This window comes from Rosa chinensis, chromosome 1, assembly GCF_002994745.2.
Source record: "Rosa chinensis cultivar Old Blush chromosome 1, RchiOBHm-V2, whole genome shotgun sequence".
In the NCBI taxonomy this organism is placed as follows: domain Eukaryota; kingdom Viridiplantae; phylum Streptophyta; class Magnoliopsida; order Rosales; family Rosaceae; genus Rosa; species Rosa chinensis.
This window is the reverse complement of record NC_037088.1, coordinates 54,216,188-54,240,973: the sequence shown is the minus strand read 5'-3', so window position 1 is coordinate 54,240,973 and position 24,786 is coordinate 54,216,188. Positions and strand designations below refer to the sequence as shown.

At 37.0% G+C, this 24,786-nt stretch overlaps 3 protein-coding genes across 4 annotated transcripts; all 3 read left to right on the top strand.

Annotated features, from left to right (window-relative positions):
- The first annotated feature begins 3,050 nt into the window (after positions 1-3,050).
- Positions 3,051-7,629, top strand: LOC112182339 (glycerol-3-phosphate dehydrogenase SDP6, mitochondrial). Its single transcript, XM_024320817.2, has 7 exons — positions 3,051-3,849; positions 4,156-4,629; positions 5,062-5,393; positions 6,021-6,181; positions 6,427-6,682; positions 6,808-7,114; positions 7,215-7,629. The coding sequence occupies exons 1-6, from the start codon at positions 3,486-3,488 to the stop codon at positions 7,105-7,107; spliced, it is 1,887 nt and encodes a 628-aa protein (XP_024176585.1). The 5' UTR covers positions 3,051-3,485; the 3' UTR covers positions 7,108-7,114; positions 7,215-7,629.
- Positions 7,630-8,429: 800 nt separating this feature from the next.
- Positions 8,430-11,804, top strand: LOC112173661 (putative ribosomal large subunit pseudouridine synthase SVR1, chloroplastic). Its single transcript, XM_024311347.2, has 10 exons — positions 8,430-8,922; positions 9,038-9,117; positions 9,200-9,300; positions 9,388-9,454; positions 9,624-9,717; positions 9,801-9,849; positions 10,087-10,237; positions 10,500-10,556; positions 11,050-11,105; positions 11,303-11,804. Exons 1-10 carry the CDS (start codon positions 8,469-8,471, stop codon positions 11,388-11,390), a joined length of 1,197 nt encoding a protein of 398 aa, XP_024167115.1. The 5' UTR covers positions 8,430-8,468; the 3' UTR covers positions 11,391-11,804.
- Positions 11,805-14,697: 2,893 nt separating this feature from the next.
- LOC112182334 (kinesin-like protein KIN-UC) lies at positions 14,698-24,076 on the top strand. Of its 2 annotated transcripts, none has more exons than XM_024320813.2 (21): positions 14,698-15,103; positions 15,179-15,279; positions 15,403-15,525; positions 15,625-15,810; positions 16,222-16,443; positions 16,553-16,697; positions 17,030-17,179; positions 17,489-17,577; positions 18,317-18,529; positions 18,700-18,834; positions 19,097-19,267; positions 19,531-19,707; positions 20,524-20,643; positions 20,803-20,931; positions 21,005-21,164; positions 21,300-21,392; positions 22,416-22,541; positions 22,818-22,943; positions 23,178-23,321; positions 23,400-23,528; positions 23,682-24,076. In XM_024320813.2, the coding sequence occupies exons 1-21, from the start codon at positions 14,893-14,895 to the stop codon at positions 23,828-23,830; spliced, it is 3,099 nt and encodes a 1,032-aa protein (XP_024176581.1). In that variant the 5' UTR covers positions 14,698-14,892; the 3' UTR covers positions 23,831-24,076. The 2 variants fall into 2 exon arrangements, with proteins under 2 accessions (XP_024176581.1, XP_024176580.1); XM_024320812.2 differs by having other exon boundaries at positions 19,088-19,267.
- The last annotated feature ends 710 nt before the right edge of the window (positions 24,077-24,786 follow it).

Sequence of the window (24,786 nt, the reverse complement as noted above, 5' to 3'; positions counted from 1 at the left end):
GAAAAACCACCCCCAGCCCACTGCGACAGTTCTTCATATCACAGGCTCCATCAAAATTCATCTTGATACAGTCAACAGAAGGTGGTTGCCAGGTGACCTGAGTTTGACGAACTGCCACCTTAATGGATTGAACCTTTTGTGTAGCCTTTTCAAATTCCAGTTGCCACTCATTAGTAGCTTGTACCAAGGCATCCGGTCCCAGGCTTTTCTCCCCATGTCTGTGTAGATTTCGGTTACGCCAAAGCCACCATGAGATATAACAAAATTTAGTTAGCTCAGATATAGAGGCAGTAGAGTAAACATGATGTAGAAGGTCAAGGAAGGATGGTTCCTGCCAACTTTTATGGGCCCCACGTAGAAAAGACTCTTTCCAAACTGCTTTTGCCCTAGGACAATCCCACAAAATGTGAATCACGGACTCCAAAAAGTCCCCACACTGCCAACAACTTGGAAATTCAAGAACTTTTCTAATTTTCAGATTTAGACCACATGGTAGGTAGTTGTTTGCAGCCCTCCACATGAAGACTTTGACTTTATGGGGTAGATTGAGACTCCATAGTTTATTCCACAAGGACTTGTTGCCATTATGACTAGAGCCCACCACTGTCCCATTTTTTCGAAATTGCAAGTCTCTAGCCACCCAATATCCTGATTTCACACTATAAATACCAGACTTAGTAAAATGGCTGCACCAGACTCCTAATTGACTCTCCATTATAACTTTTAGCTATCTCACTCCTAAATATAGAGAGCGAGATGAGGCTCTCTATAATTTAATATATTCCTTTTAAGCTATTTTATGTAATTTATAAATACATTTAAGCTATTTACTCTTCATTTAAAAAATAATATAAATTCAAAACTAGCTAAAATAGAGAGCACTGATGCAGACGTATTTCTAAAGTAGCTAGCTAAATGACTTTTTAGCTATTTTGGCTAAAATTTGACTCAAAAATGGCTAGCATTGCTAAAGATGCTCTAACCCAGTTAAAATGGTAGCAACCATAAAACTTGAAACATTAGCGTTAAAGACAGTTATGGTAATTTTTTAATTAGTTACCAAATTATGAATTTTTTCAATAATTATTTCATTTTTTCTTTTTTTAGTAAACAAACAATTATGGGAGCATTAAAACTCATCTTTAATGCTCGGAACATTCCATTTATAAGTAAAAGGTTAAGTTAGGTATTTGAACGAAGTTTAAATCGTAAATTTTACTTTTTAAAAAGTAAATAGGAGGTGCAAAAAAATATGAGAGGTCAAATGAGTGAATGTAGAGATCCCAATAGAAGAGAATCTTACGATCTTAACTACTAAAAATATTTCATTACAAAAATTTTATGTTTGTACATGTTGTCTTATTTTTTGAAGGAAATAACGGAAAGAAAATAAAACCATTATGATTATTATGATAATGTATTTAATTCCATTATGTATATATAGAATTTTATGATCGTAATCACTTTTAACTCGGTGATTTTGATATTGATTTGTATGATGAGATTTAAGGGTAGTTTAGCTAATTTGAGTTTGATTACTGTATTTTGATAAAATAATGAATAGAAAATTTAATTAGGGGTGTAGTGAGTGAGGAGTTTGTGTTAAGTATTAAGAGACGTGTGGGTAAAATTCCTAAATACAAATGTCTGTGTGGCTCTCCATAAATTTTGTTTCCTTTGGCTGCCTTTGACATAGGTCAATTTAAAATCCATATCAAACTTGACTTTTTTAGGTCATGATTTTGACGCCACTCTTAAAATCAGGATACCCAGAGACCTGAATGCTGAGTTTAACAAATTATGGGCATAAAACCTACGAAAAGTCTTAATTAAATCCCAGCTAGAATCCTAATAATTATTCAAAATAAAATTCCACAACAAGCACAAAATTGGAATCAAAATCAATGTATGCAAAACAGAAATGATGAGAGAGAAAGTAACTTGATCGCGTGGGCATCTTCCTCGAGCTTGATCGTGATTATGGAGGTCGCTCGCTTATTTCGAGTTGATGAACTTGGTGAGGAAACTTTGCTAGTTTCAGAAGATATGGAAATAGAGAAGACCGCTTCAAAAGTTAGGAAAGGAAATGATATTGCGTTTGGATGAGACAATTATGAATTCTTGAGAAATTTTGAAATGATGGAATCTACAATTTCATTAATTGCAATTTTCATTGTCGGGTTGTATCCATGTAAAAGTTAGAATGTGTAATATTTCTAAAAAAAGAAGAAGAAGTTAGAATGTGTAATAAATTAAGAAAATTTAATACAAATTAAAATATTAAAAATGAAAGAAAATCTTGTTTTGGAAACTTAATAATGTAATATATAGAAAGAAGCTTTTGTAAGGAAATTTTGAAATGACACATTTTTTTTTTTATGGAAATTGAAGTGAGAAATTTGGACAATCAATTCTTTCATTTTTTTCCATAGAGAAATTCATAATTTCAAGTTTAGAATGCCAAACGAGATAAGAGTAGAAATCCTTGGAACTTCCAAATTTTATCGTTTGACCTCACTCTATTATGAATTATTAATGACATATATATGCTCCTATAAAATTATTATTAAAGACAATAATTATACAAAAAATATTATATTTATTTTCTCTAAACTTTCCAATTCAATAATAATATATTGAAATCTTTTTTTTTTTTTTCCAATTTCAATACATACTCATTAAAGCTTTTACATATATTTAATAAGAATTAAAATTATAATTAAGATAATTTGAATTTCTATCATCATACATGTTGAACACACATATAAAGAGTAAGGGAGAACAGAAGAAATCACATTATGACCTAAATATAAATTTATCCATTGTATTTGCAAAATAAATGAGCCAGCAATAAAAGTTGTTACTGCCCAAGTTTATTAGATTAAACTTGTTACTACGCGTTATTTTAACGAATTACGATGAGTTGAACCTAATAACACCGCAACCCGTTAAAATTCGTCCGTAATCCACCAAAGCCGCTCATTACTCATTTATCATTCAAACAGAAAGTTTATTAAAAATCCAGCCAGCTCAGCGTCACACCAAGATTTATGTTTTCAAGACCGCTGACGCGAGTTTCCTACTTTCATTCACTCTATATCCTCCTCCTCCTCCTCTTGCCTCATCCCATCTCCACACTCCCTTCTCCATGAAAAGTTCCGATCCTTTTTCATCCACGTCCGACAATCCTCCGTCACCGGCGTCTGTCACCCAGTTTGATAAAATCACCCCACTGCAATACTAAGATTTCATTTCAGACCCGGGCGTAAACGACAAAAGTGTCGCGGTTTGACCAACATACCACAGGACACAATAGCGTCTCTCTCTCTCTCTCACACTAACAACCAACTTTTCATCCAAATCCCCGTGACCGATTCCCAACGCAACCTTTGGGAATCGGTTCTTTTCTACTCTCCCTCTTCTTTTTGGTAACCGCAGCCACCTCTCTCTCTCTCTCTCTCTCTCTCTCATTCTCTCTCTCATTGATGGCCACCGCCACGCGCCTGCGGCGTCTGGGAGCCGCGGCGGCAATCGCGACAGCGGCAAGCGGCGCCTTCCTAATCCAACCGTCGTTCACCGCCGCCGACCGCGGCGCCGGACATTCTGTCGCGGAGCTTCGGCAGAGGATCAGCGACCGGAGCGCCTCTGTTCCGCCGAGGGCGGCGCAGGAGTCGGCTCTGATCGGCGCGAACTCCGGCAACCCGCTCGACATTCTGGTAATCGGCGGCGGTGCCACCGGCTCTGGCGTCGCTCTTGATGCTGCTACCAGAGGCCTTCGAGTTGGTCTCGTTGAGAGGGAGGACTTCTCTTCGGGAACTTCGTCCAGGTCCACCAAGCTACTTCATGGAGGTCAGTAACCGTAAACGTATTGTGTATGGTTGTTCGATTATACATGTAGTCGTAGTTGCAGGCTTGTATGTATGTACGTAGTTATATACGTATGTTGAAACGCTGAAAGTATATTTGGTGCTTCTGAGTTACATTGACATTGATATTTTTGTCTTTTGCAAATTGGACGATCATATGGAGTTTTGTACTACTCTTTTGTTGTCATAATTGTTGGTTTTGAAGTGGCTGTGAGCTCTGATGGATATAAATTTCGGCTTTTATATAGCTACAGATTTCATCCTAATTTGTTTCTGGTTATTTTATTAGGTGTTCGCTATTTGGAGAAAGCTGTTTTTAATCTCGACTATGGGCAGCTGAAGTTGGTGTTTCATGCGCTTGAGGAGCGTAAACAGGTTATTGACAATGCGCCGCACCTGTGCCATGCTCTGCCGTGCATGACACCATGTTTTGACTGGTTCGATGTGGTGTACTACTGGATGGGGTTGAAAATGTACGATTTGGTGGCAGGACTACGCCTGCTACATGTGTCGAGATATTACTCTGCACAAGAGTCTGTTGAGCTCTTCCCGACGCTTGCAAGGAATGGTAAAGATAAAAGCTTGAAGGGCACCGTGGTGTATTATGATGGGCAGATGAATGATGCACGTCTTAATGTTGGATTGGCGTGCACTGCTGCTATCGCTGGTGCGGCAGTGCTTAACCATGCTGAAGTGATTTCTTTCCTGAAGGATGAGGAGAGCAATCGGACAATTGGTGCAAGAATCCGAGACAACTTAACAGGTATAATGAGCACACACTTTCACGAGTGATTTATTAAGTGATTATCTTAGATTGCATTTGTGTAACGATGATTATGAGAGGATTGATTTAACATCGCCTCCAGAGTAAAGAAAAGGAAGGATGACTTGCTCATGATATGAAAACTTCTTTGTTAAAGTAGTAGTAAACAGTTACTTATGGCAATTGTTAAAAGAAGAGTCAAGGTTGGCTACTTATCAATTGCTAAGCTCGCATTTAACATGGCATGTTTCTGCAAAGACTTTTTATTTTGTTTTTTTATTTGTTCCCGTCAGATAAGAGAGTCTTGTTTTCAGATAAGAAATTTTCATGGAACATTTTATTTTCAACAATGGACACAGATATAATTTGTCAATGATGATTTAGAAGTTCCTAGTTGAATGTTGTGATTTATTGTATTTCTCAACTTAACAGGAGCAGAGTTTGATACATATGCAAAAGTTGTTGTCAATGCTGCTGGACCATTTTGTGATTCTGTAAGGAAGATGACTGATAAAGATGCAAGACCTATGATATGTCCAAGCAGTGGTGTACACATTGTACTTCCAGATTATTATTCTCCTGAGGGTATGGGATTGATTGTTCCTAAAACTAAAGATGGACGTGTTGTCTTCATGCTGCCATGGTTGGGACGAACAGTTGCTGGCACCACAGATTCTAACACAGAGATTACTCTACTTCCTGAACCACATGAGGATGAGATTCAATTCATACTGGATGCCATTTCTGATTACCTTAATGTCAAGGTATGTGGTTATGAAGTTATCTTCTGTCTACTTGTGTGGGTTATCCTTACCTGCATAGCTTATACGAGTTTTAGTGTTGTGTGTAAACTTAATAGCATGTTCAAGCCAATTTCCTAAATGTGTTATTGGGATTTAAGTATTGCATATGTGCTGGCCTTCTGGGCTTATCATTCTGGCTCTTTCTATTGGTGGCTGACAAAAGTTATCCATTTTTTCAACAAGTAGTATTTTCATGTAATTCATTTTCCACCTTTCTTATATTGTTGTATGGGAGAAGGTTTAAGCAAATAAGCATCTATCATCTATGGTTGATTTTACTTCTCAAGGAGATAAAGAAGTGGGGCTTTGCTTTAACTTGAATGCTAAAAGTAGATATTTGGGTCTTGTGGGGTTTGTATGACTAGACAATGGTACACAAGGACTTCACCAGTCAATAACAAGCTATTTTCTATTGATAAATGAGCAGTTGATGACAAGCAGTGCTCTGTCAAGTTGAATCTTGCTCTTGTTGATAATTGATATCTGAATCCAGTAGCATTGGAAGACACTTAGTGCTGTGACTTACTCTAGGTGTCTTCCTTTTCCTTTTCTACTTGTGGGATCTAATGTGTTGCTGGGAAAATTTAGGTACGACGTACTGACGTTCTCTCTGCTTGGAGTGGTATTCGCCCATTGGCAACAGATCCATCTGCGAAAAACACCGAGAGTATCTCTAGAGATCACGTTGTGTGTGAAGATTATCCTGGACTTGTCACAATCACCGGTGGGAAGTGGACTACTTACCGTAGGTATGCTTATTGGGTTAATCTTACATTATTGAGTTATTAGTTAGATTCTCCTTAGCTAACTTAGGCTACACATCTATAGTGGTTTGTTTCCGTTTTAGTCTAGGCAACAATATTCATTAGTTGTGTAGGTTTCTTTATTTGTCCCTCCCTTTTGGCTGCTGCATTATAATCTATGACCCCTATCCTCCTTTTGTGTGCATACCTATTTTTCTGCCACAGTATTTTGCTGACTAGAAATTTTGCAGCATGGCAGAAGATGCAGTTAATGCAGCTATAAAGTCCGGAAAGCTGACCCCAGGAAATGAATGTGTAACCTCAAAGCTACAGATTGTCGGTGGAGATGGATGGGACCCTGCATCTTTCACAGTTATTGCTCAACAATACAGGCGCATGAAGAAGAGTCATGGTAAAGTTGTACCTGCAGTAATGGACACTGCAGCAGCAAAGCATCTATCCCATGCGTATGGTACTTTTGCCGAACGGGTTGCTGCCATTGCACAGGTTGGATTTTCTTGCTCCTCAATATGCTACTGGCGTCAATCGTCATAGTAGTCCTTTTATTTATTTATTTATTAATCATGTGTTTCTGAGGCTGGTGGTTTATAGCTGATTCTTTTCAAATTTAGAATGAAAACTTGGGGAAGCGACTTGCCCATGGGTACCCTTTTCTAGAGGCGGAAGTTGCTTACTGTGCACGAAATGAGTACTGTGAATCAGCCATTGATTTTATTGCTCGGAGATCTCGGCTTGCTTTCCTTGATACTGATGCGGCAGGCAGGGCGTTGCCACGCATAATTGAAATATTGGCAACTGAACACAAATGGGACAAATCAAGACAGAAGCAAGAGTTAGAGATGGCCCGGAAATTCTTGGAAACGTTCAAATCTTCAAAAAATGCTCAGTTCCATGATGGGAAACACAATTAGTAGTAAGGTACATTGACCTTTTCTTTGACAATTAAATCTCTCTTAGTTCCGATCAGCAAATTAGCCTAGTATCAATGATTCTTATTGACACTTGTCTCTGCTTTTAGGTTTGTGAGTTCAATCTTTGTGGATACATCAACTGACAGCAATTTGTCGTCCAAGTCTGGCGCAATGAAGTATAAAACTATAAATGCCTCTTTCTCCCCATTTCTCTAAGTTACTCAGCTGAGCAGAAGAGCCGGTGTGTCGTACACAGCATTTGGTTATAGTTTTCAAATAGCTTCAAAAATTTACTATTGCTTGTTTTACAGACTTCTGGTCATCGACCAAAATAATTTGTTTTAGAATATCATCTCTCCTCCAGAGTTGGTGTTATCAAAATTGATTCTAATAGGCACGGTATTGGGGTTTTTCAAATTCCAATAGGTGTGCTATTGGGTTTCCCCATTTTCAAATTCAGATTATAATGTTGGGAAAAAAAGAAAAGAAATCCCATTTTATTTTGGTCTTTCAGAGTTTCAATTATGGTTTATAATGTTGGGAAAAAAAGAAAAGAAATCCCGCTACTGTACTTGATCTACCAAAATATGACATGAGCTGTTCTTCTTCACGAGTTATACAACGCTTTTTCATCGATATCCATATATTGCTTTTATGTTTGAATCTAGGATCACGGCTTGTTGCAAGTTCTAATGGTGGCTTTTGAGTTGTGACTCTCAACATATATGAACACATGACACACTCGTTGATTTTGACGTTGTAACTGTTTTGGACGGTCTATCATTGGCTTATTAGGTTTGTAGCCCTAAATTTGTCGAAAGAGAGTTGTAGCTCTCATGATTAGGATCATTTATATCTCTTTTTCAATTGATGTTAATTAAAGAATATCAGTTAAAAAAATTAACCTTGATTGATTATATCCAGTACAGTGGTGATAAGTCTTTCATTTATCAGTATAATGGTGAACTGGTGATAAGTTTTTTAGTATAGTGTCAAAAAAAAAAACACACCGAACACTTTACTATGTAACCAATCTAATTAGCCTTAGCCAAAAAAAGAAAAAAGAAAAATCAATCGAATTAGCCAAATAACAACACATAAGACTGCTTTCCCAACAGATAGCAAATTCAGATTTGGGACATCCATATTCCAAATCGCCGCCCAAAATCTCTTTCATGTCCTTCTATAATTTATTTTTAATTTTAAGCATATTTATACATCAACTCCCAATATGTATTTCTATACGTTTACCTATTTTCTTTTATTTTTCTTTTGAGAAATTCTATTTTCTTTATTTTAGAAAAACAAAAACATATCCATAAAACCTCAAACGAAAACCATAAACCCCTCGCAAACCAGAAATGGCTGCTTCACTAGCAGCACTAGCTTCACTCTCTTCTTCACTCCTCTTCAAACGCTCACTCTCCCTCACCCCCTTCCGCACCCTCCCTCGCCTCACCTGCTCCGTCTCCTCCTCTCTCGAATTCAACATCACCTTCGCCCCCAAGCCCAAACCCGCATCCTCCAAACCCGACCCGGACTCCCTCGCCGACTCCGGCCAGCAGCTCTTCATCCCCTGGATCGTCCGCGGCGACGATGGCAAGCTCAAGCTCCAGTCCCACCCCCCCGCGCGTCTCCTCCACGAGATGGCCAAAGCCGACACCAAGGCCAAGGCCAACAAGAAGAAGAAGGACACCGCCGCCAAGCAGCGCGTGCCGGCCGCCGAGCCCAAGCATTCCAAGGCCGCGCGTAGGTTTTACAATGAGAACTTCCGAGAGTCGCAGCGCCTCAGCAAGGTCCTCGCCGCCGCCGGAGGTAGAATTATCTGAATTATTACATGAAATTACTACATCATTTGATGAATTGCATTGTGGAAATGAATTCAAATTGGAGTTGAGTTTCACTTGGTGTAATGGTTGGTTTGGTTTAGTGGCGTCGAGGCGGAGCAGTGAGCAGCTTATTTTTGATGGGAAGGTCACTGTGAATGGTTCTGTATGCAATACTCCTCAAGTAAGCTTCTTTTACTATATTGGCATAAGTTGAGAGAGTACACATAGTTTTACTGTAGCAGTAACTTGTGGTTTATCTGTAGACTCCAGTTGATCCTGGGAGGGATATTATTTATGTCAATGGGAGACGGCTTCCGAAGAAACTGCCTCCCAAGGTTTATCTTGCCCTCAACAAGCCGAAAGGGTATGCGCTGCTGCTATTGTTTGCGAGACTATCGATATTTGCTTTGGAAATTTTAGCTTTGGAATTGATGCATTTGTATTATGATAGGTACATTTGCGCTGCTGGGGAGAATAAATCTGTCTTGGGTCTGTTCGATGATTACTTAAAGAGTTGGGTATGTTGAGGCTTGCAATTTCATGCATATTGCGTTCTGGTGCATATGGCCTATATAAGCAATTTGAAATTAAAGGATAGATTTTAGGCTTTTAGATTTAGAATCATGTGTTGATAGCATACATGCATTCATTTTGTCAGTTACTTGACTTGTAGTTTTGTATTTTCAGGATAAGAGAAACCCAGGAACACCCAGACCACGACTATTTACTGTTGGCCGTCTTGATGTTGCCACAACTGGATTGATTGTTGTGACAAATGATGGTAGTGTACATTGTCTATAATGAGTTGATATAGAATAGAATCAGTAGATATCTAATGTCAAATCTTATGTTATATGTTTTCAGGAGATTTTGCTCAAAGTATATCACATCCTTCAGCAAACTTAACAAAGGAGTAAGTCCGCATCTTTCTGTTGTTCACTTAGTACTTTCTTTTCTGTGTGAATTTATGTCAGATGTATTATAGTCATGTGAGAAATTGGGAGTTGGTTCAAAAACTTTGGGCATATGTATCTGGAAGGCTATAATGTACTTATCATCTGTTTATTCTTCCTTTTTAATACGTTCTTGTGTACTAGTAATTTGCATGGAATATGAATCCTGATGACTTATTCCTTCACACTAACTGTAGATACATTGCCGTAATAGAAGGTTCTGTTAGTAAGCGAAACCTGATAGCCATCAGTGAGGGAACGGTCATTGATGGTGTCCATTGTACCCCAGATTCCGTGGAGTTACTACCACAACAGCCAGAAATGTCAAGATCCCGTTTGCGTATTGTGGTACTGACTCAGTGACTCTCTCTCCCTCTCTCTCACTGTTGTAATAACCTAAAAAGTTGACATACATTTTCATATGACTTTTGTTTCTCATATCATCTGGTTGTGGACTGTAATTCTCTTGTACGAATCAACCTTTCAAACATGTGATTGGAAGTCTTATAACTCTTATGGGAAAATTAAAATTGTAGTTATACTGAACTCACAAACGCATGCAATGTCAACTGTGTAATGGCCTTCATTTTGTCAAACTGGATTCATGCAGGTTCATGAAGGGAGGAACCACGAAGTACGAGAACTTGTTAAAAAAGCTGGACTTGAGGTTAGATTCATTTATTGATAGGAGTGTTTTGTTCATTGGAAAATGAATTCTGGTTTTGTTCGGTTCTTTTAATTTCTGGCCTCAATCAATCAAATTTGATGAAATTTATGAAGAAATATGAAGGAGGTTTCATGATCCTCTAAAGTTTGACTTGTGTGAGAATCTATATCAATATTCAAGAAATATTTTTCTCTGTTGCAGTAGGATTGTAATCTGTTTAGGGTCAAAAACATATATGTTTCTTTGATGATATCTATTTCATTTTCTTTTAGAATGTTTTACTTCATCATTGTGCAATGTTCAAAACTGCCAGAGAGTTACAGGTGTTTGTATATGTAATGATTTAGAGATCTCTGTGGTTTTATTAATTCACGCTAGAAACTTAAGATATAGTGGTATATGTGACCTTTGATGAGATTTTGGACTTTAAGATTATACTGGTGACATTTTGGGTTCTGCTTGTGGTGCTTACTATTGTTTCTTCTTGTTCCAGATACACTCACTAAAACGCGTACGCATAGGTGGTTTCAGACTTCCAACAAACCTCGGGTAATCATCTATATTCACATTGATTGGAAATGTTTAGTACCTGGGTGAAATAACGGATTTTCAAAATTATGTGTAGACAGTCCTGCACTATTTCAGTCTGATTGGTATTATAACATCTGATGCTGCTTTAAGTTGTACAAGGAGTTCATGCTTGTGCAACCCTTTGAGTTTTCAGCTAATTGTATTCTTATTGTCAGACTTGGCACGCACATGGAATTAAGACAAGGTGATCTTTCTGCCTTGGGTTGGAAAACAAAGAAAGTTGCTGCGACTGCTGGAAGGTAGCATTTATCTTAGCTCTGCCCTGAGTTAATACATCTTCGAGTCACTGTCAAAAAATTCACCAGTCGCTTATCGGTCAGAGATGTTGAATTGGGTCCCCATCCCCCTTTGTGGGGGCAGTATTTGGGTACGCTAGTTGGAATGTTTGCTATGGGTTGAAGTTTATCCATGGCCGATGGTTGAGTACAAGTCACACTTGTAGCAAGTGTTGAGCTGATGTTATTAACCTCTGAAGTCTAAAAGTTGCTGGGCTGCAGATGCATCTCTGTCTGTGTATATTGCAAATGATATAGTAACAAAATGCTTGTTTTGCCGTTCATATGCCATTTACCGATCCAAAACTGAGGCAAATGCATAGACCTTTCATTGTAAATCAAACGAAACAACTAATCACTTCCACATTGGAAGCTTTCAGCTCTTGGTAGGCAACTATCATTCCTGTAACTAGTTGGATTTTAATTTTTTTATCGCTTCGCACTGGAAAAGAAGAATAAGAAAAGGTACCTACTTATTGTCTCATTCCAGCTAGGTGTAGTACATTGCCGGCCAAATAAACACAACCAAACAAATCCAACTCATTCGATTCTCCAATGACCATATGACATTGGTGCTAATGTGGATTAATCTTTGTTAATCAAATGGGTAACTGGGATGAAGAACAGAAGGAGATACTGTTTGTTTGAGAAGCTATAATAAATTGGGTTCCACCAATGCATGTTCATGATGCAAAATAATGAGATGGGACTGTTGTTCTTGAATAGAAAAAGAGATTGGATTGGATTTGAAGGGGTCAGCTTATCACTTAGTTTAAGGGAGAATGACGTTTCAGAACAGACTGGCTAATTTGGGGCGGCAGCAGCTTGTGGGGACTTTGTAAAGTTGTACAAGACAAAATTGACAAAACAGAGACAGAATATTTTTTTGTTACAGGCGTATTGTTTTATTATTAGAATTGACTATCGGAGGGATCGAAACCGTGGCGCACTGGCGTAGTGTGTTCCAAGTATCTAAGTATCTAAGTATTAGGAACACACTACGCCAGTAAATATCTAAGTATATTCAGTAAATTTTTTACACTCAGTAATTTTTCAATAATACCCATATGTTTAAGTAAATCCAGTAAAGATGAAGAATTACAAACCTAGTAGTCAAATCACCAATACCATAAGCACAAAAACTCAACAACACATTAGAGTTGATATAATTACTCGGCTATCTCCAATTGGGTCTTTCAAAAACCTCAAAACCCCCAATTTTAACACCAAAAAACAATTAAAAAGTTGCAAATATTAGACAAAAGAGACAACGGAGGGAGGAACATTTTAGTTTTCTTGGGAAGGAAAACATGGAGCAAGAAACTTGGGATAAAAGGGTTCGTAGAGGGGGAAGAATGTAGTGAATGAGTTGTTGATGGTGAATGATTAGAGAGGCACGTTTGGGTTGCCAAATTTGATGAAGGCCGCGACGGAGATTTTGGGAAATGGAGGATTGGGGTCAGCTTACAAGGATGTGATGGGTACTGGGTTGTCTGTGGTGGTGAAGAGGATGAGGGAGATGAACAGAAGAGTTTGTTGGGTTTGTTAATCTTCATTCCGATGAAGTTTTGCTAAGTTTGAAATAAGGGTATTATCGGGAAATTTAGTATAAAAAGTTTGCTGGGTATTACTTAGATATTTGTTGGGTACATTTAGAAAGACCCTTTAGATAACCTCAAAGATTTATCTCTTACTTACTTTTTACTTAATTCTTGATAATTCTTTATCCTAAACTCTAAGGTCTCGTTTAGTTTATGGAATTAGAGTCTTAAGAAAGAAAATTCAATTATTTCTTGTGTTTGGGATGCAAAAGGAAAGGAAAAACTTTCTTAAAGGAAAGGAAAATATAGAGAATGTGCTTCCTTCCACACTCTAACAAGGATATGGGGAAAAGGGATTCATTTCCCCTCTTCTTTCCTTACATTCATTACTCACTTTCTATTATTTTATCGCATTAATAACAATTTTTTTAACAACTTTCCTAATAACTTTCCTCATATTACTAAATATCAGAAATGAAAGTTCGTGAGAAATTTGATTTCTAAAGATAAAGAAACTACTTTTCTTTTCGCGAATCAAACGAGGCCTAAAAACTTAGGGGATGTAGAGTTTTATTCATTCCAAAACAATTCTTAGGCATTCATAACTTATATGGTAAATATTGCTTTTCAAAATTAAATTTTTGCTGAAACTTCTGAATTTATTCCCACACCTCCACAACCAATACGAATCGACCTCACACGCATTGCGATTAGTGTCTCCTTCTCCCCACTCTCACATATCAAGACAAGTGATACTATGAGAGGGTTAGAGAACATTATAATGTATCATAGTCCGTATAATAAACATGGAAATGTGACGATAACATCATTCATTTGTTTCACTGTAGTGGCCAAAAACACAACATGTGCTCCACCCTAGAGGGTCGCTTTTGCAATCTTCCCTCGCCAGAAAAGTGTCCTAACAAGTAATTCCCCATTTCGTTCATTTTGGGGAACCGACATGGAAGACACAGCTAGCTCTACTCTATTATACAATTCAAGCATCCATCACAGGCCCTACCAAAGGAGACATAGATTCACAACCCAACTAATCGTCCTTTACTACATGACCACACTTTTCTTTTTACCACATTTTAGCTGATGGTGATCACATCATTAAATAATCATACTTCCTTTTCATTCCATCGATTCCAATTGAGGTTTGACTCCACATTTATCTTCATAATGACTCTAGACAAAAGCATAAAGTAAAAAAAGAATCGAAAAAGTGAAAAAGTATAGGTAGAGTAGCTACAAAAAATCTCACGTTTGATTCATCAATGGAATCTCTTTAACATTACATAATACATGATTATTGCATTCTGTTTTAATAAACGACTCGAAAATATCCCAACAATCACGTCTATTTTAGATGTGATTGGTGATTAAAACATGCCACGTGACATGACCATCCAACCGAACTAGACATGTAACAACACAGGTCACAATTCACTTCACCAGTCAAAGACTTCACACGCTTAAATAATTACGCATCTCACGTGAAATAATAAGAAGACACCTTCAACATCTTTCAAATTCAAGTACATAACATTACTTAATTAGACGGTGGGACAATCCTACTGGTCCGACCACTTCGAGACCGACCCCAAAAGAGACGGTAATAATGGCATTGGAAAGGTAAAACAAAGTGTTTCGAAATCCCCTTTGACTCCTTTTTACGGTATTCAAATATTCAATATTCAATTTTAATAATAACGGCCGTCTCCCTCAAATGTAACCCACAACTACAACACCACAACGCGGGAACCAGTAAAGCTCTTCTCTTTCTCTCCCATCGTGCCGGCCTCTCTCTCTCTCTCTCTCTCTCTCTCATATTTCATGACTCCTAATAAACCCCCAAGACTCTTTCTCTCCACCTGAAATTCTCTGCATCTGGATTCACTGTTCGTCCTCGGAGCTCAGAAATTGATGGCTTCTTCGTCGTTGAGATCTTCGTCAACGACAACGGCAGCGCCCGCGGCGAACAATGGCGGAGTCGGAAGGTCCGAGAGGCAGCAATTCCATCCCGCTCGACAAACGACGTCGTCCGTTCGCTCTAAGCCGGCGTCTTCTTCAACTTCACGGCGCTCCGTCACTCCTACTTCTCGGATTCCGACCTCCAATTCCGAGTTTCAGCAAGGTCTGTATCTGTTAATTTGGTTTTCATTGAATTTTTGTGAAGATTTTGAATTTTTAATATTTTTTTTTGATACAGATGCTGGAAGAGTGAGGGTTGCTGTTAGAGTTCGGCCGAGAAATGATGAGGATCGAATTTCCGATTCGGATTACGGCGACAGTGTTGAGGTCCAGCCAGAGGTGATTATTCGACTCTGCTATTTCCCAGCTGCTTTTGTGAATTATGATTCTTGAAAATTGAAGCATTTTCAGCAAGAAATTAACAAGTTGCATTCTTTTTGTTTTTTGTTTTTCTCACTCTAGTTGAAGCGGTTAAAGTTGAGGAAAAACAATTGGATGTCCGAGTCTTATAGATTTGATGAAATTTTTACTGAGACTGCCTCGCAAAACCGTGTTTACCAAGTGGTAGCAAAGCCTGTAGTTGAGGTAAATTCTCAACTTTTTTTTTGTTTCTATTGCATCTCTGGTTGATCTCGGGAGGTTTGGATGTTATTTTAGTTATGTACATTGGCTTTGATTTTGCAGAGTGTGTTAAATGGATATAATGGGACAGTCATGGCTTACGGTCAAACTGGTACTGGGAAGACTTACACACTTGGTAGGCTGGGTTGTGATGATGCATCGGAGCGTGGTATTATGGTTAGAGCTTTGGAGGACATTATTTCGAGTACCGCTCCAGAGTCTGATATTGTGGAAGTTTCATACTTGCAGGTGGGGTAGTCTATGTTGTAGCCATGTTAACGTCTATGTTTGCATTTCTTGTTTTGTTCTGATTTCAACCTATTTGGTGTATTTCAACCTATTTGGTGTTCAAATGTGTCAATGCTCACAATAGTAGACTTTAATGTTCAATGGTTGCATACTTGCATATTCCACCTCGGGGGTGGTTTTTTTCACTACCCCATGTTAAACCTTAATTGACAATGTTTGTTTCTTTTGAGTCGCAATGCTAGTCTGCTAAAAGTATGGAATGAAAGATCTACATTGCAAGTCTTATAACAATTTTTGGAAGTTATGGAAAACCTGGAGATGTAAACTATCAGAACATTAGTTGAAGTGTATTCGTGTTACTGTTATGCTGGATGATTGCTCTTTTCATTCAGACCTGTTTTCTTGCTCCAGCTGTACATGGAATCTATACAAGATTTACTTGCACCAGAAAATACTAATATTCCCATTCACGAGGACCCTAAGACTGGTGAGGTGTCACTTCCTGGCGCTTCGGTAGTAAGAATCAAAGACCTTGATCATTTCTTACAACTTCTGCAAATTGGTGAGGCAAACCGGCATGCAGCTAACACAAATCTAAACACGGAATCTTCTCGTAGTCATGCCATTCTCATGGTGGGTGAACTTATTGATTAATGTTTGCTTTCATATTTGTAGATATTATACATTTTGCACAATGATGATCTGAACTCATTCCTCTATTTTAATTTGTGTATGTTTACAGGTTTTCATTCGTAGATCTGTGGAAGACAAATCTACAGATGAGATCATTTCTCAGGAGAAAGCCTCGAGAAACGGCTTACCTATAATTCGAAGAAGCAAGTTGCTCATTGTTGATCTTGCTGGATCCGAAAGAGTTGATAAATCTGGTGCGTCCTTGACATTGCACACCTGAACTAATACTTAAAGATTGCGTGTCCACCACTTATTTCTCCTCATTAATTATAGATGATTGGCATTTTCTTTTTACCCTCTTTGTAATAATCCTTTGTACTTGAACTTGAGATGTTGCTGATTTGGGTTCTTCAGTATCTTGTCTTTGGAATCATTAGCTATATGTTAACTAAAATCTAGGAACAATCATAACATTTATCCTTACTTTAATATAATCTGCAGTTGTCAGTTTTAAGATTTTGATGTGCTATGTTGGTTTGATGGCATCATTATTCCTGCATCTCATGTCTAATTTCTCATGTTGCAGGCAGTGAGGGCCACTTACTCGAGGAGGCTAAATTTATTAATCTTTCACTGACTTCCCTTGGGAAATGTATAAATGCATTGGCTGAAAACAGTCCACATATCCCAACCAGAGATTCCAAGCTTACAAGGTTGCTACGTGATTCATTTGGAGGTTGTCCCAATATATTTATATTCTTCTCCATATTTTGAATATCCAAGTATGCTGTAGAAGTTGCAATACTTAGACTTGGTGTTATTTGATATGTATTTGGGTTTAGATCATTTGGTCATCCAGTAGACTTCATATGCAAAATACATAAGAACTTTCCTTTCCTCATGCGACACCAGTGATAGATAACATATTTTCTCACTGTAGGTGTGTACACACACACACACAAACACTATATTTGGTTCCATATTGTGCTCTTTTTATTTAGATCGTTTTCTTACCGAAATTGCATTCTTTTAATCTACCAAACAGGTACAGCGAGGACATCACTTATAATAACGATTGGACCATCAGCACGACATTATGCAGAGACCAGTAGCACAGTAATGTTTGGACAACGGGTAAGCCAGATTGGAAACTGTACCTGCAGATACACACTCTCTCCAGTCTCTATAATTATACAGATAAGAGGGTTCATTTATTTTGATTAAACTAGTTTGCATTGACTAATGAGTATGTATTTGTTATTAATAAGAGTGGCAAGTAGTATGCATCATTATCTTCTTAGATTTTGTTGATGGTCTATTTTCTTTCCAATTGATGCAGAGTGGAATGTTGTGGCCTAGATGAGTTTTAAATGTTAGAACTTAATAGCCGTGCCTCCACTTTAGTCAGTGGCCTGGTCAAACAAGTCGAGGCCATTTTGTTATCCTGAACTCCTGATAAATATTGTAGATGATGACCTGCTCAATTAGTTGGTCTTGTCTGGGTTTAAGAACACCAATTACCACTTTATTGAGGAGTAAGCCCCAGTGTGTGTAGCATCAAGGTAGAAGTTTTCAAGGAAATAAGAGAGACACGAGAGGGATTTTATTCATTAAACTAGTCAGTTTTGAATGTAATGCGGTGGCTTTTTTATTAAGACTATACCAAGGAGATAAGCAACTGGGATGAAAATTAAAGGCTAAAATTTAAGGATAATTTATGTTAACATTCATATATGGCTGAACTGAGTTGCCATGTCAGTCAAGTATCTGTTTTGGTTTTGTTCTTTTAACATTCCCAACTGCTAATGCCATGCTGTTTGTTAGCTCATTGATATTGATGGTACTACAACTAAATGTTTCTTGTTTTCTGCAGGCAATGAAAATAGTAAACACAGTAAAACTTAAAGAAGAATTTGATTATGAAAGTCAATGTCGGAAGCTTGAGAACCAAATAGACAATCTCACTGCAGAATTTGAACGGCAACTGAAGTTGAGGGACAGTAAAAAATATGAATTGGAAAGACAGCTGACAGAGTGTCAACACTCTTTTGCTGAGGCCGAAGAAAATCTGATCACAAGGTCTGAGGTAGTTGTCTATCCTAGAAACCATTTGTGGTTTGGTTGATGAGATAGTGGTCTTAAGATGAGGGTTGTGTGATTCTATTCAAGTCAAATTTGAGTCAGTTGACACATCAATAGTTAAGAGTTTTTATTTTTTTATTTTAATTTTTTTCTGATACCTTTTCACGTTTGCAGTTTTTGGAGAAGGAAAATACTCGTTTAGGGTTGGAGATGAAAGATCTTTTATATGAATTGAACAGTCAGAAAGAACACCATGATATGATGCATGATAAGGTGGCACAGCTTGAATCGAGTTTGGAACAGGGCAAGGTATTTCCTTTTTTAATATTGAATGCTTGTTTCCCTTGTATTTTTTTGGTCATTATCTATTTATTGCTACCATTCTAGTGCAAATTTTCTCACTAATTGGCACACATCCTAAAAAATTAATTTCGGGAATGATGGCGATCAGAAATTTGCCACAAGCTCATGCACATCTAATTATATTGTTCTCATCATCTCGTATTGAATATTTTAATCTTTATGAGCCGAACATTAATGTTTCTTTTCTGACTGTTAGTAGCAACACCAGGTTGAAAGTTCTACATATCAGAAAATACTAGCTGATACCACTCAGATGTATGAAGAGAAAATAGCAAAGTTGATGAAGCAGCTAGAAGATGAGCATACTCGTTATGGAAGCACAGAGGATCAGTTAGATGCGATGAGGAAGCTTCTGACTGATGGCCAGAAGACTATTCAGGTAACATATTCAGTATTTATCACAGGAAAGGGCATGTGTTTCATTTTTAATGCCGACACTTTTCTGCAACATTCTTGGAGAAACTAAGATATGATTTCTTCTAATGCATACTTGTTCAAATAAATGATTTTATGTTCATCCATTTTATTTCAATCTTCAAGCTTTTTTGCTGTTTGTTTTGTTGCAAACCATGAAAGCATTATATCTTACCATAAGTTATAGAAACTTGAGCACAAACTATAATGTTTTTTTTTCTTTTGTAGCGACATGAGATGGAACATTCTACATATCAAAAAGCACTTGCTGACACAACTCAGATGTATGAGAGGAAAATAGCCGAGCTAATGGAGCAATTGGAAGATGAGCATTCCCGTTTTGAAGATTTCAAAGAACAAGTTAATTTGGCAAAGAAGCTACGTCATCAACAAAGTTCAATGAAGGTTAAATTTATCCTCAAATCTTACTGAAGGAGCTCATTTTAATATTCCATGGATTTTGACCAGTCCAATGTGCTTTTGGTGGCATTTAGATTTTTTCTTCTCTCTCCTTCTGGACTTAGATTCAATCTCCCTCGGATACTCAAATTTCCCTCATACGTAATAAGATTGTCAAATTCATTGTATATATCACCTTTTCAACTAAAGCATGCCTACAAATTTTATTGTTTACAACTCCCTCAATTAAAATCTCATTAATTGCAATTTTCATTGTCTAGTTGTATCTGTTCAGAATTTGGAATGTGTAAGAAAGTATTAAAAACAATAAAAAAAAACCTTGTTTTGGAAAGTAATAAAGTAATAGAAGAAACTTTTGCTAGGCAATCCGAAATGATACCTATTTTGATGGAAATTGAAGTGAAGAATTCGAACAATTAATTTCTTTATTTTTTTTTCTACAGAGAAATTCATATTTTCTAAGTTTAGAATGCCAAACGAGGTAATTCATGTTTAGAAATTATGAATTCCTAATTTTCATTTTCCTTCATCCAAATACACCTTAAGTTTTCTGTGCATTCAGGACTTGATTGAATTTACCTTTGTGCAACTTTTTTCAGTACCAAGGAATATGTTTTTAAAGTAATTCTTGGTATTAATGCTTTAACTGAACTTGAAATGTTTTTATACAGCGGCCATCTGATTAGCTACTGCTGATAATCCTCTAAATGTTGTGAAAAAGTTGATTATATTTAGACTCCGTTATTTGGTTGTCAAAATTTCCAATATATTGATATATGTATTTTTTTTTTTTTTGATCAGGGGAAGAAGGAGAGCGATGAACTTAGAGTGAAGTTACAAGACATGAAGCAGCTGCACGAATCAACTCTAAACGAATTTCAGTCCTTGAAATCAGACTATTCTGATCTATCAGAAGAGAAGGTATGGTTAACTTATGATATGATGTTAGCGTAGTTTAAATTCCTTTTCCTCAAAATCGGGAAAAAAAAAAAATTAAATTTATTTTTTCTAGATGATAAGAGTTTAGTTTTCAGTTAAAGTTAAAAATACTAAGTGATTCATTAAATGTTGACTATTCAGGCTAGACTAGATGAAGAACTTCAAGATGTGAAGCAAAGACTTCTATTGGAAGAGAAGAAGAGGAAAACTATAAAGAATGAGCTGGTCATGCTAAAGAAGGATGTACCAGAGAAAGAAGATGATTTTGTGGTAAGTTGTTTGTGCATTTTCAAATATCATGTTCATTGTTACTGTATATAGTCTTAAATTCACAACTTTCCAGGACAAGAAATCATATATGAAGGAAAATATATATAAAGGGTCTTCTGCTTTGGGGACTCCAATGGGTTTACACAATTCAAATCCATCAAGGGAGTTGCTATCTAGCCAGAGGGAGACACCTTCTAATCAGAGGGCTACAATTGCAAAAATATGTGAAGAAGGCAAGTTTTTTTTTTTATATCTAATTAAAGGCCTAAAGCCGTCAAAAAGTCTGGACTGCAGAACTTTGTTTATCTTTTCCATTTTCAGTTGCTGAGATATTTCGGTTGACAAGTTACTTTTCTTTATACCTTCAGTTGGGCTTCAAAAGATTGTACAACTGATGATATCTGATGATTTAGATGTCCAAACCCATGCTGTGAAGATGGTAGCCAATCTTGCAGCTGAAGGTACACATTTTCCTGTAGTTTCTGTAACAGAAAGTATGTAGAGATCATATATTTGAGAATTGAGATAGAAATACTTCGGTAAGAGATCATATATTTGAGAATTGAGGTAGAAATACTTCGGTAAGATTCAGCTAGGCCAATGTGATTGTTGACTACAGTTTAGTGCCTTCGGGGAGTTCAGTAACTGAAGACATATAGTGGAAGAAGGGTATGCATGCATACTTTTAATCCCTTTCCAGGGAGTCATATGGATGCTGTATCTGACCCTTGCCTCTTTCCCTCCACATCTTTTACTATAACTTATTGCTTCTCAGATGGTGTTTCTTGTCCTTGCGCGTTGCTATTTTATAATTGCTGAAATTGTCTGGTATTAGCATGATTGTACAAAACAAAAGGACCACTATTGGATAATAACCCTCCCCTGTTCTCATCCCCCGTTCTCTTCATGAAAAAACATGGAATATGTTTGAGTTGTTTAATAAGAAATGGTCCAGAAAGATTGGCCTTTTGGCCACTTATGGACAGCATACATATTTTGTGTCATTTTCATCTGTATGACTGAAATTCTTAAGTCTGGAATTATCAAGATAAGAAAGGGTTAACTTGTTGGCGATCCATATTTTGCTCGGATCTCAGTCAAAAGAAAACTAAATTATTTGCAGATAATCTCTTTAGACAAATATATAGGTCATCTTGATATTAGGCTGTTTATTAAATATGGGTCTGTTTAGATAAGAAGGATTAGAAACACACCAACAAATACCTTTTTTTCATAGAAGGGAACTTCCTTTTCTTTTTTGGTCCAGTCTATACTACAACAGATTTTCTTTCTGTATGTTTTCAGCATCAAAGATTAGAAACAGTTGATATATTTTAAATTTCTACTAGTTTTGATCCTGCACTTGCTACCATAATATTGTTTGCAATATTTGATCTAGGCAATATTTTCAGTGCTAATATTCTTCTGTCAATAGGACAATTATCATGAGGGTCGCGCTAATTACGGTTTTCCTATATATTCAGATATGAATCAGGAAAAGATCATGGAGGAAGGCGGTCTAGATGCTTTGCTTATGCTGTTGCAATCCTCACAAAATACAACTATTCTTAGAGTGGCTTCTGGAGCAATTGCCAATTTGGCAATGAATGGTATTCCTGATTCTGGGCACATTTAGTCAGTAAAGATATTATACTTCTCCCTTGCTTTCCATCGTTTTATCGACCTAGATTGCAGTCCAAAAATATTGTTTTGATTAGCATGCTTGTGATGATGCTAATAAATTTTAAGAAAGTAGTGAACTTAAATACTTGTTGCTACTATGTAACTGCATATTTGTTGATAACTATTAAATGTTGCTTATCCTGTTATGTTGTGGTATTTTAGTAAGATTAACCTATTCTCTGTTTCCGTTCTAACTTTATCAGAGGTAAATCAAGGTTTAATTATGAGTAGAGGTGGAGCGCAGCTACTTGCAGGGACAGCATCGAAGACAAATGATCCACAAACTCTTAGAATGGTTGCTGGAGCACTTGCTAATTTATGTGGAAATGGTAACCCTCAGATGATTTAGAGTCCTTTGTTACAACAGAACCGTAAATTTTAAGTATAAACTTTCGTCTTTGCTTGAACCCAATTGCTATTATTACAAATAGCTTCAATATGTGGTTTCAAGGTCGGGTGGTTGTGTACTTAAAAAACAATAGTGCCTTACTAAGCCATAACAAATGCCATGTTTTAATAAACCTGTTTGTAGTGTTTTTAAATTCCCCGTTTTGTTACTTCAGAAAGATTACACATGATGCTGAAAGATGATGGAGGCATTAAGGCACTCTTGGAAATGGCAAGGTCTGGGAGTAGTGACGTTATTGCGCAAGTTGCTAGAGGAATGGCTAATTTTGCAAAGTGTGAATCTCGCGGAACTATTCAAGGTTGGTAGAAGTTGCCTTTTAGTTGACATGTAGTGTGTTGCATGGGTCTTGAATGTCTAAAAAGCTTAACATATGCAGGACATAGAAAAGGTCACTCCCTTTTGATCGAAGATGGTGCCCTTACTTGGTTGATTGGAAATTCCAATACTACCTCGTCTTCAACAAAACGCCATATTGAGCTTGCTCTCTGCCATTTAGCACAAAATGGTAATCCACCCACCTACTGAGCTTGAGCTTTTTAGTTTTGGATTGCACATTTGAAATTATTCAGGACAACTGCAATTCAATCTTACTTGTGATCTAGTGTAGGTTTAAATCCCTTCCCTAATCAGTCATCTCGCTGTTTTTCGTTTCATGTAGAGGACAATGCCAACGATTTCATATTCAGTGGAGGGCTGAAAGAGCTTGTACGAATATCGAATGAATCCAGTAGGGAAGATATCCGAAATTTAGCAAAGAAGACATTGAGATTGAGTTCAAAATTTCAGACTGAGATCCATGCGGAATAGAAAGATGTACAGATTGCACCCAAATGTAGCTTTTTGTTAATTTGGTCATCTGCGTACTCAACAACCGAAACTCACTTTTTGGACTAAAGAAGAATGAGGGTCTCAGGGGAATGAATGGGCATGGATTCGACTCCATTGTGTAACAGAAAATTGCAACAAAGGAAGGAAGGGAAAAAAAAAAAAACAATTTCATACAATATTCAGTGTCATTACATATTGACATAGATAGCCAAAAGAAAACAAAAGGTGTCATCACCTCCTCCAAATAATGAACTCAATCTCACACAACCTTAACTTGAAAATCAGAATGAAACAATTTAGCAAACACGAATTAAGAGAACAAAGATATATACACAGGTAGGAAATTGAGGTCGGAATCCAGAACATTTAGGTCTTTAACTAAATATGTGCTGTTCCTATTGCTTTTACAACCAGTAAGCTTTAAAAATCTGGTCTCTCTTTTTTTGACCAGTTCAAGACCAAATTGCCTGCTTTGGTTAGCTACTTAGCTTTTTCCCTTTTTTTTTTTCTTTTTCTTTCTTTCTTTCTTTCTTAGTCAGGTCCTTCTTCTTTGTCACAATTATTAATATATATATATATATATATATATATATATCTCTCTCTCTCTCTCTCTCTCTCTCTCTCTCTTTTATGGATTATATTCCTAGTTTTCTTTTCTAAAGTTTCTATTCTTTGACGTACAGGTCTAATTGACTTTGGTTTTGTAATATCTATTCCTAGCTTAATATCCTTCTCTTGATAAATTTTGATACCTCTTAATCTTATGAAAGGGGGTAAATTAAAAGAAAGATGAGCTATCCACTAGGTTTCTCTAACGTTGGAAATTCCTCGGATCAATTGCTTCTAAATGAGGTTATTATAGCAATTTTATTAGCACCCAAATGAGAAGCCATTGTCTTGCCACCTTACCAAATGCATGCACAATTTTTTTTTTT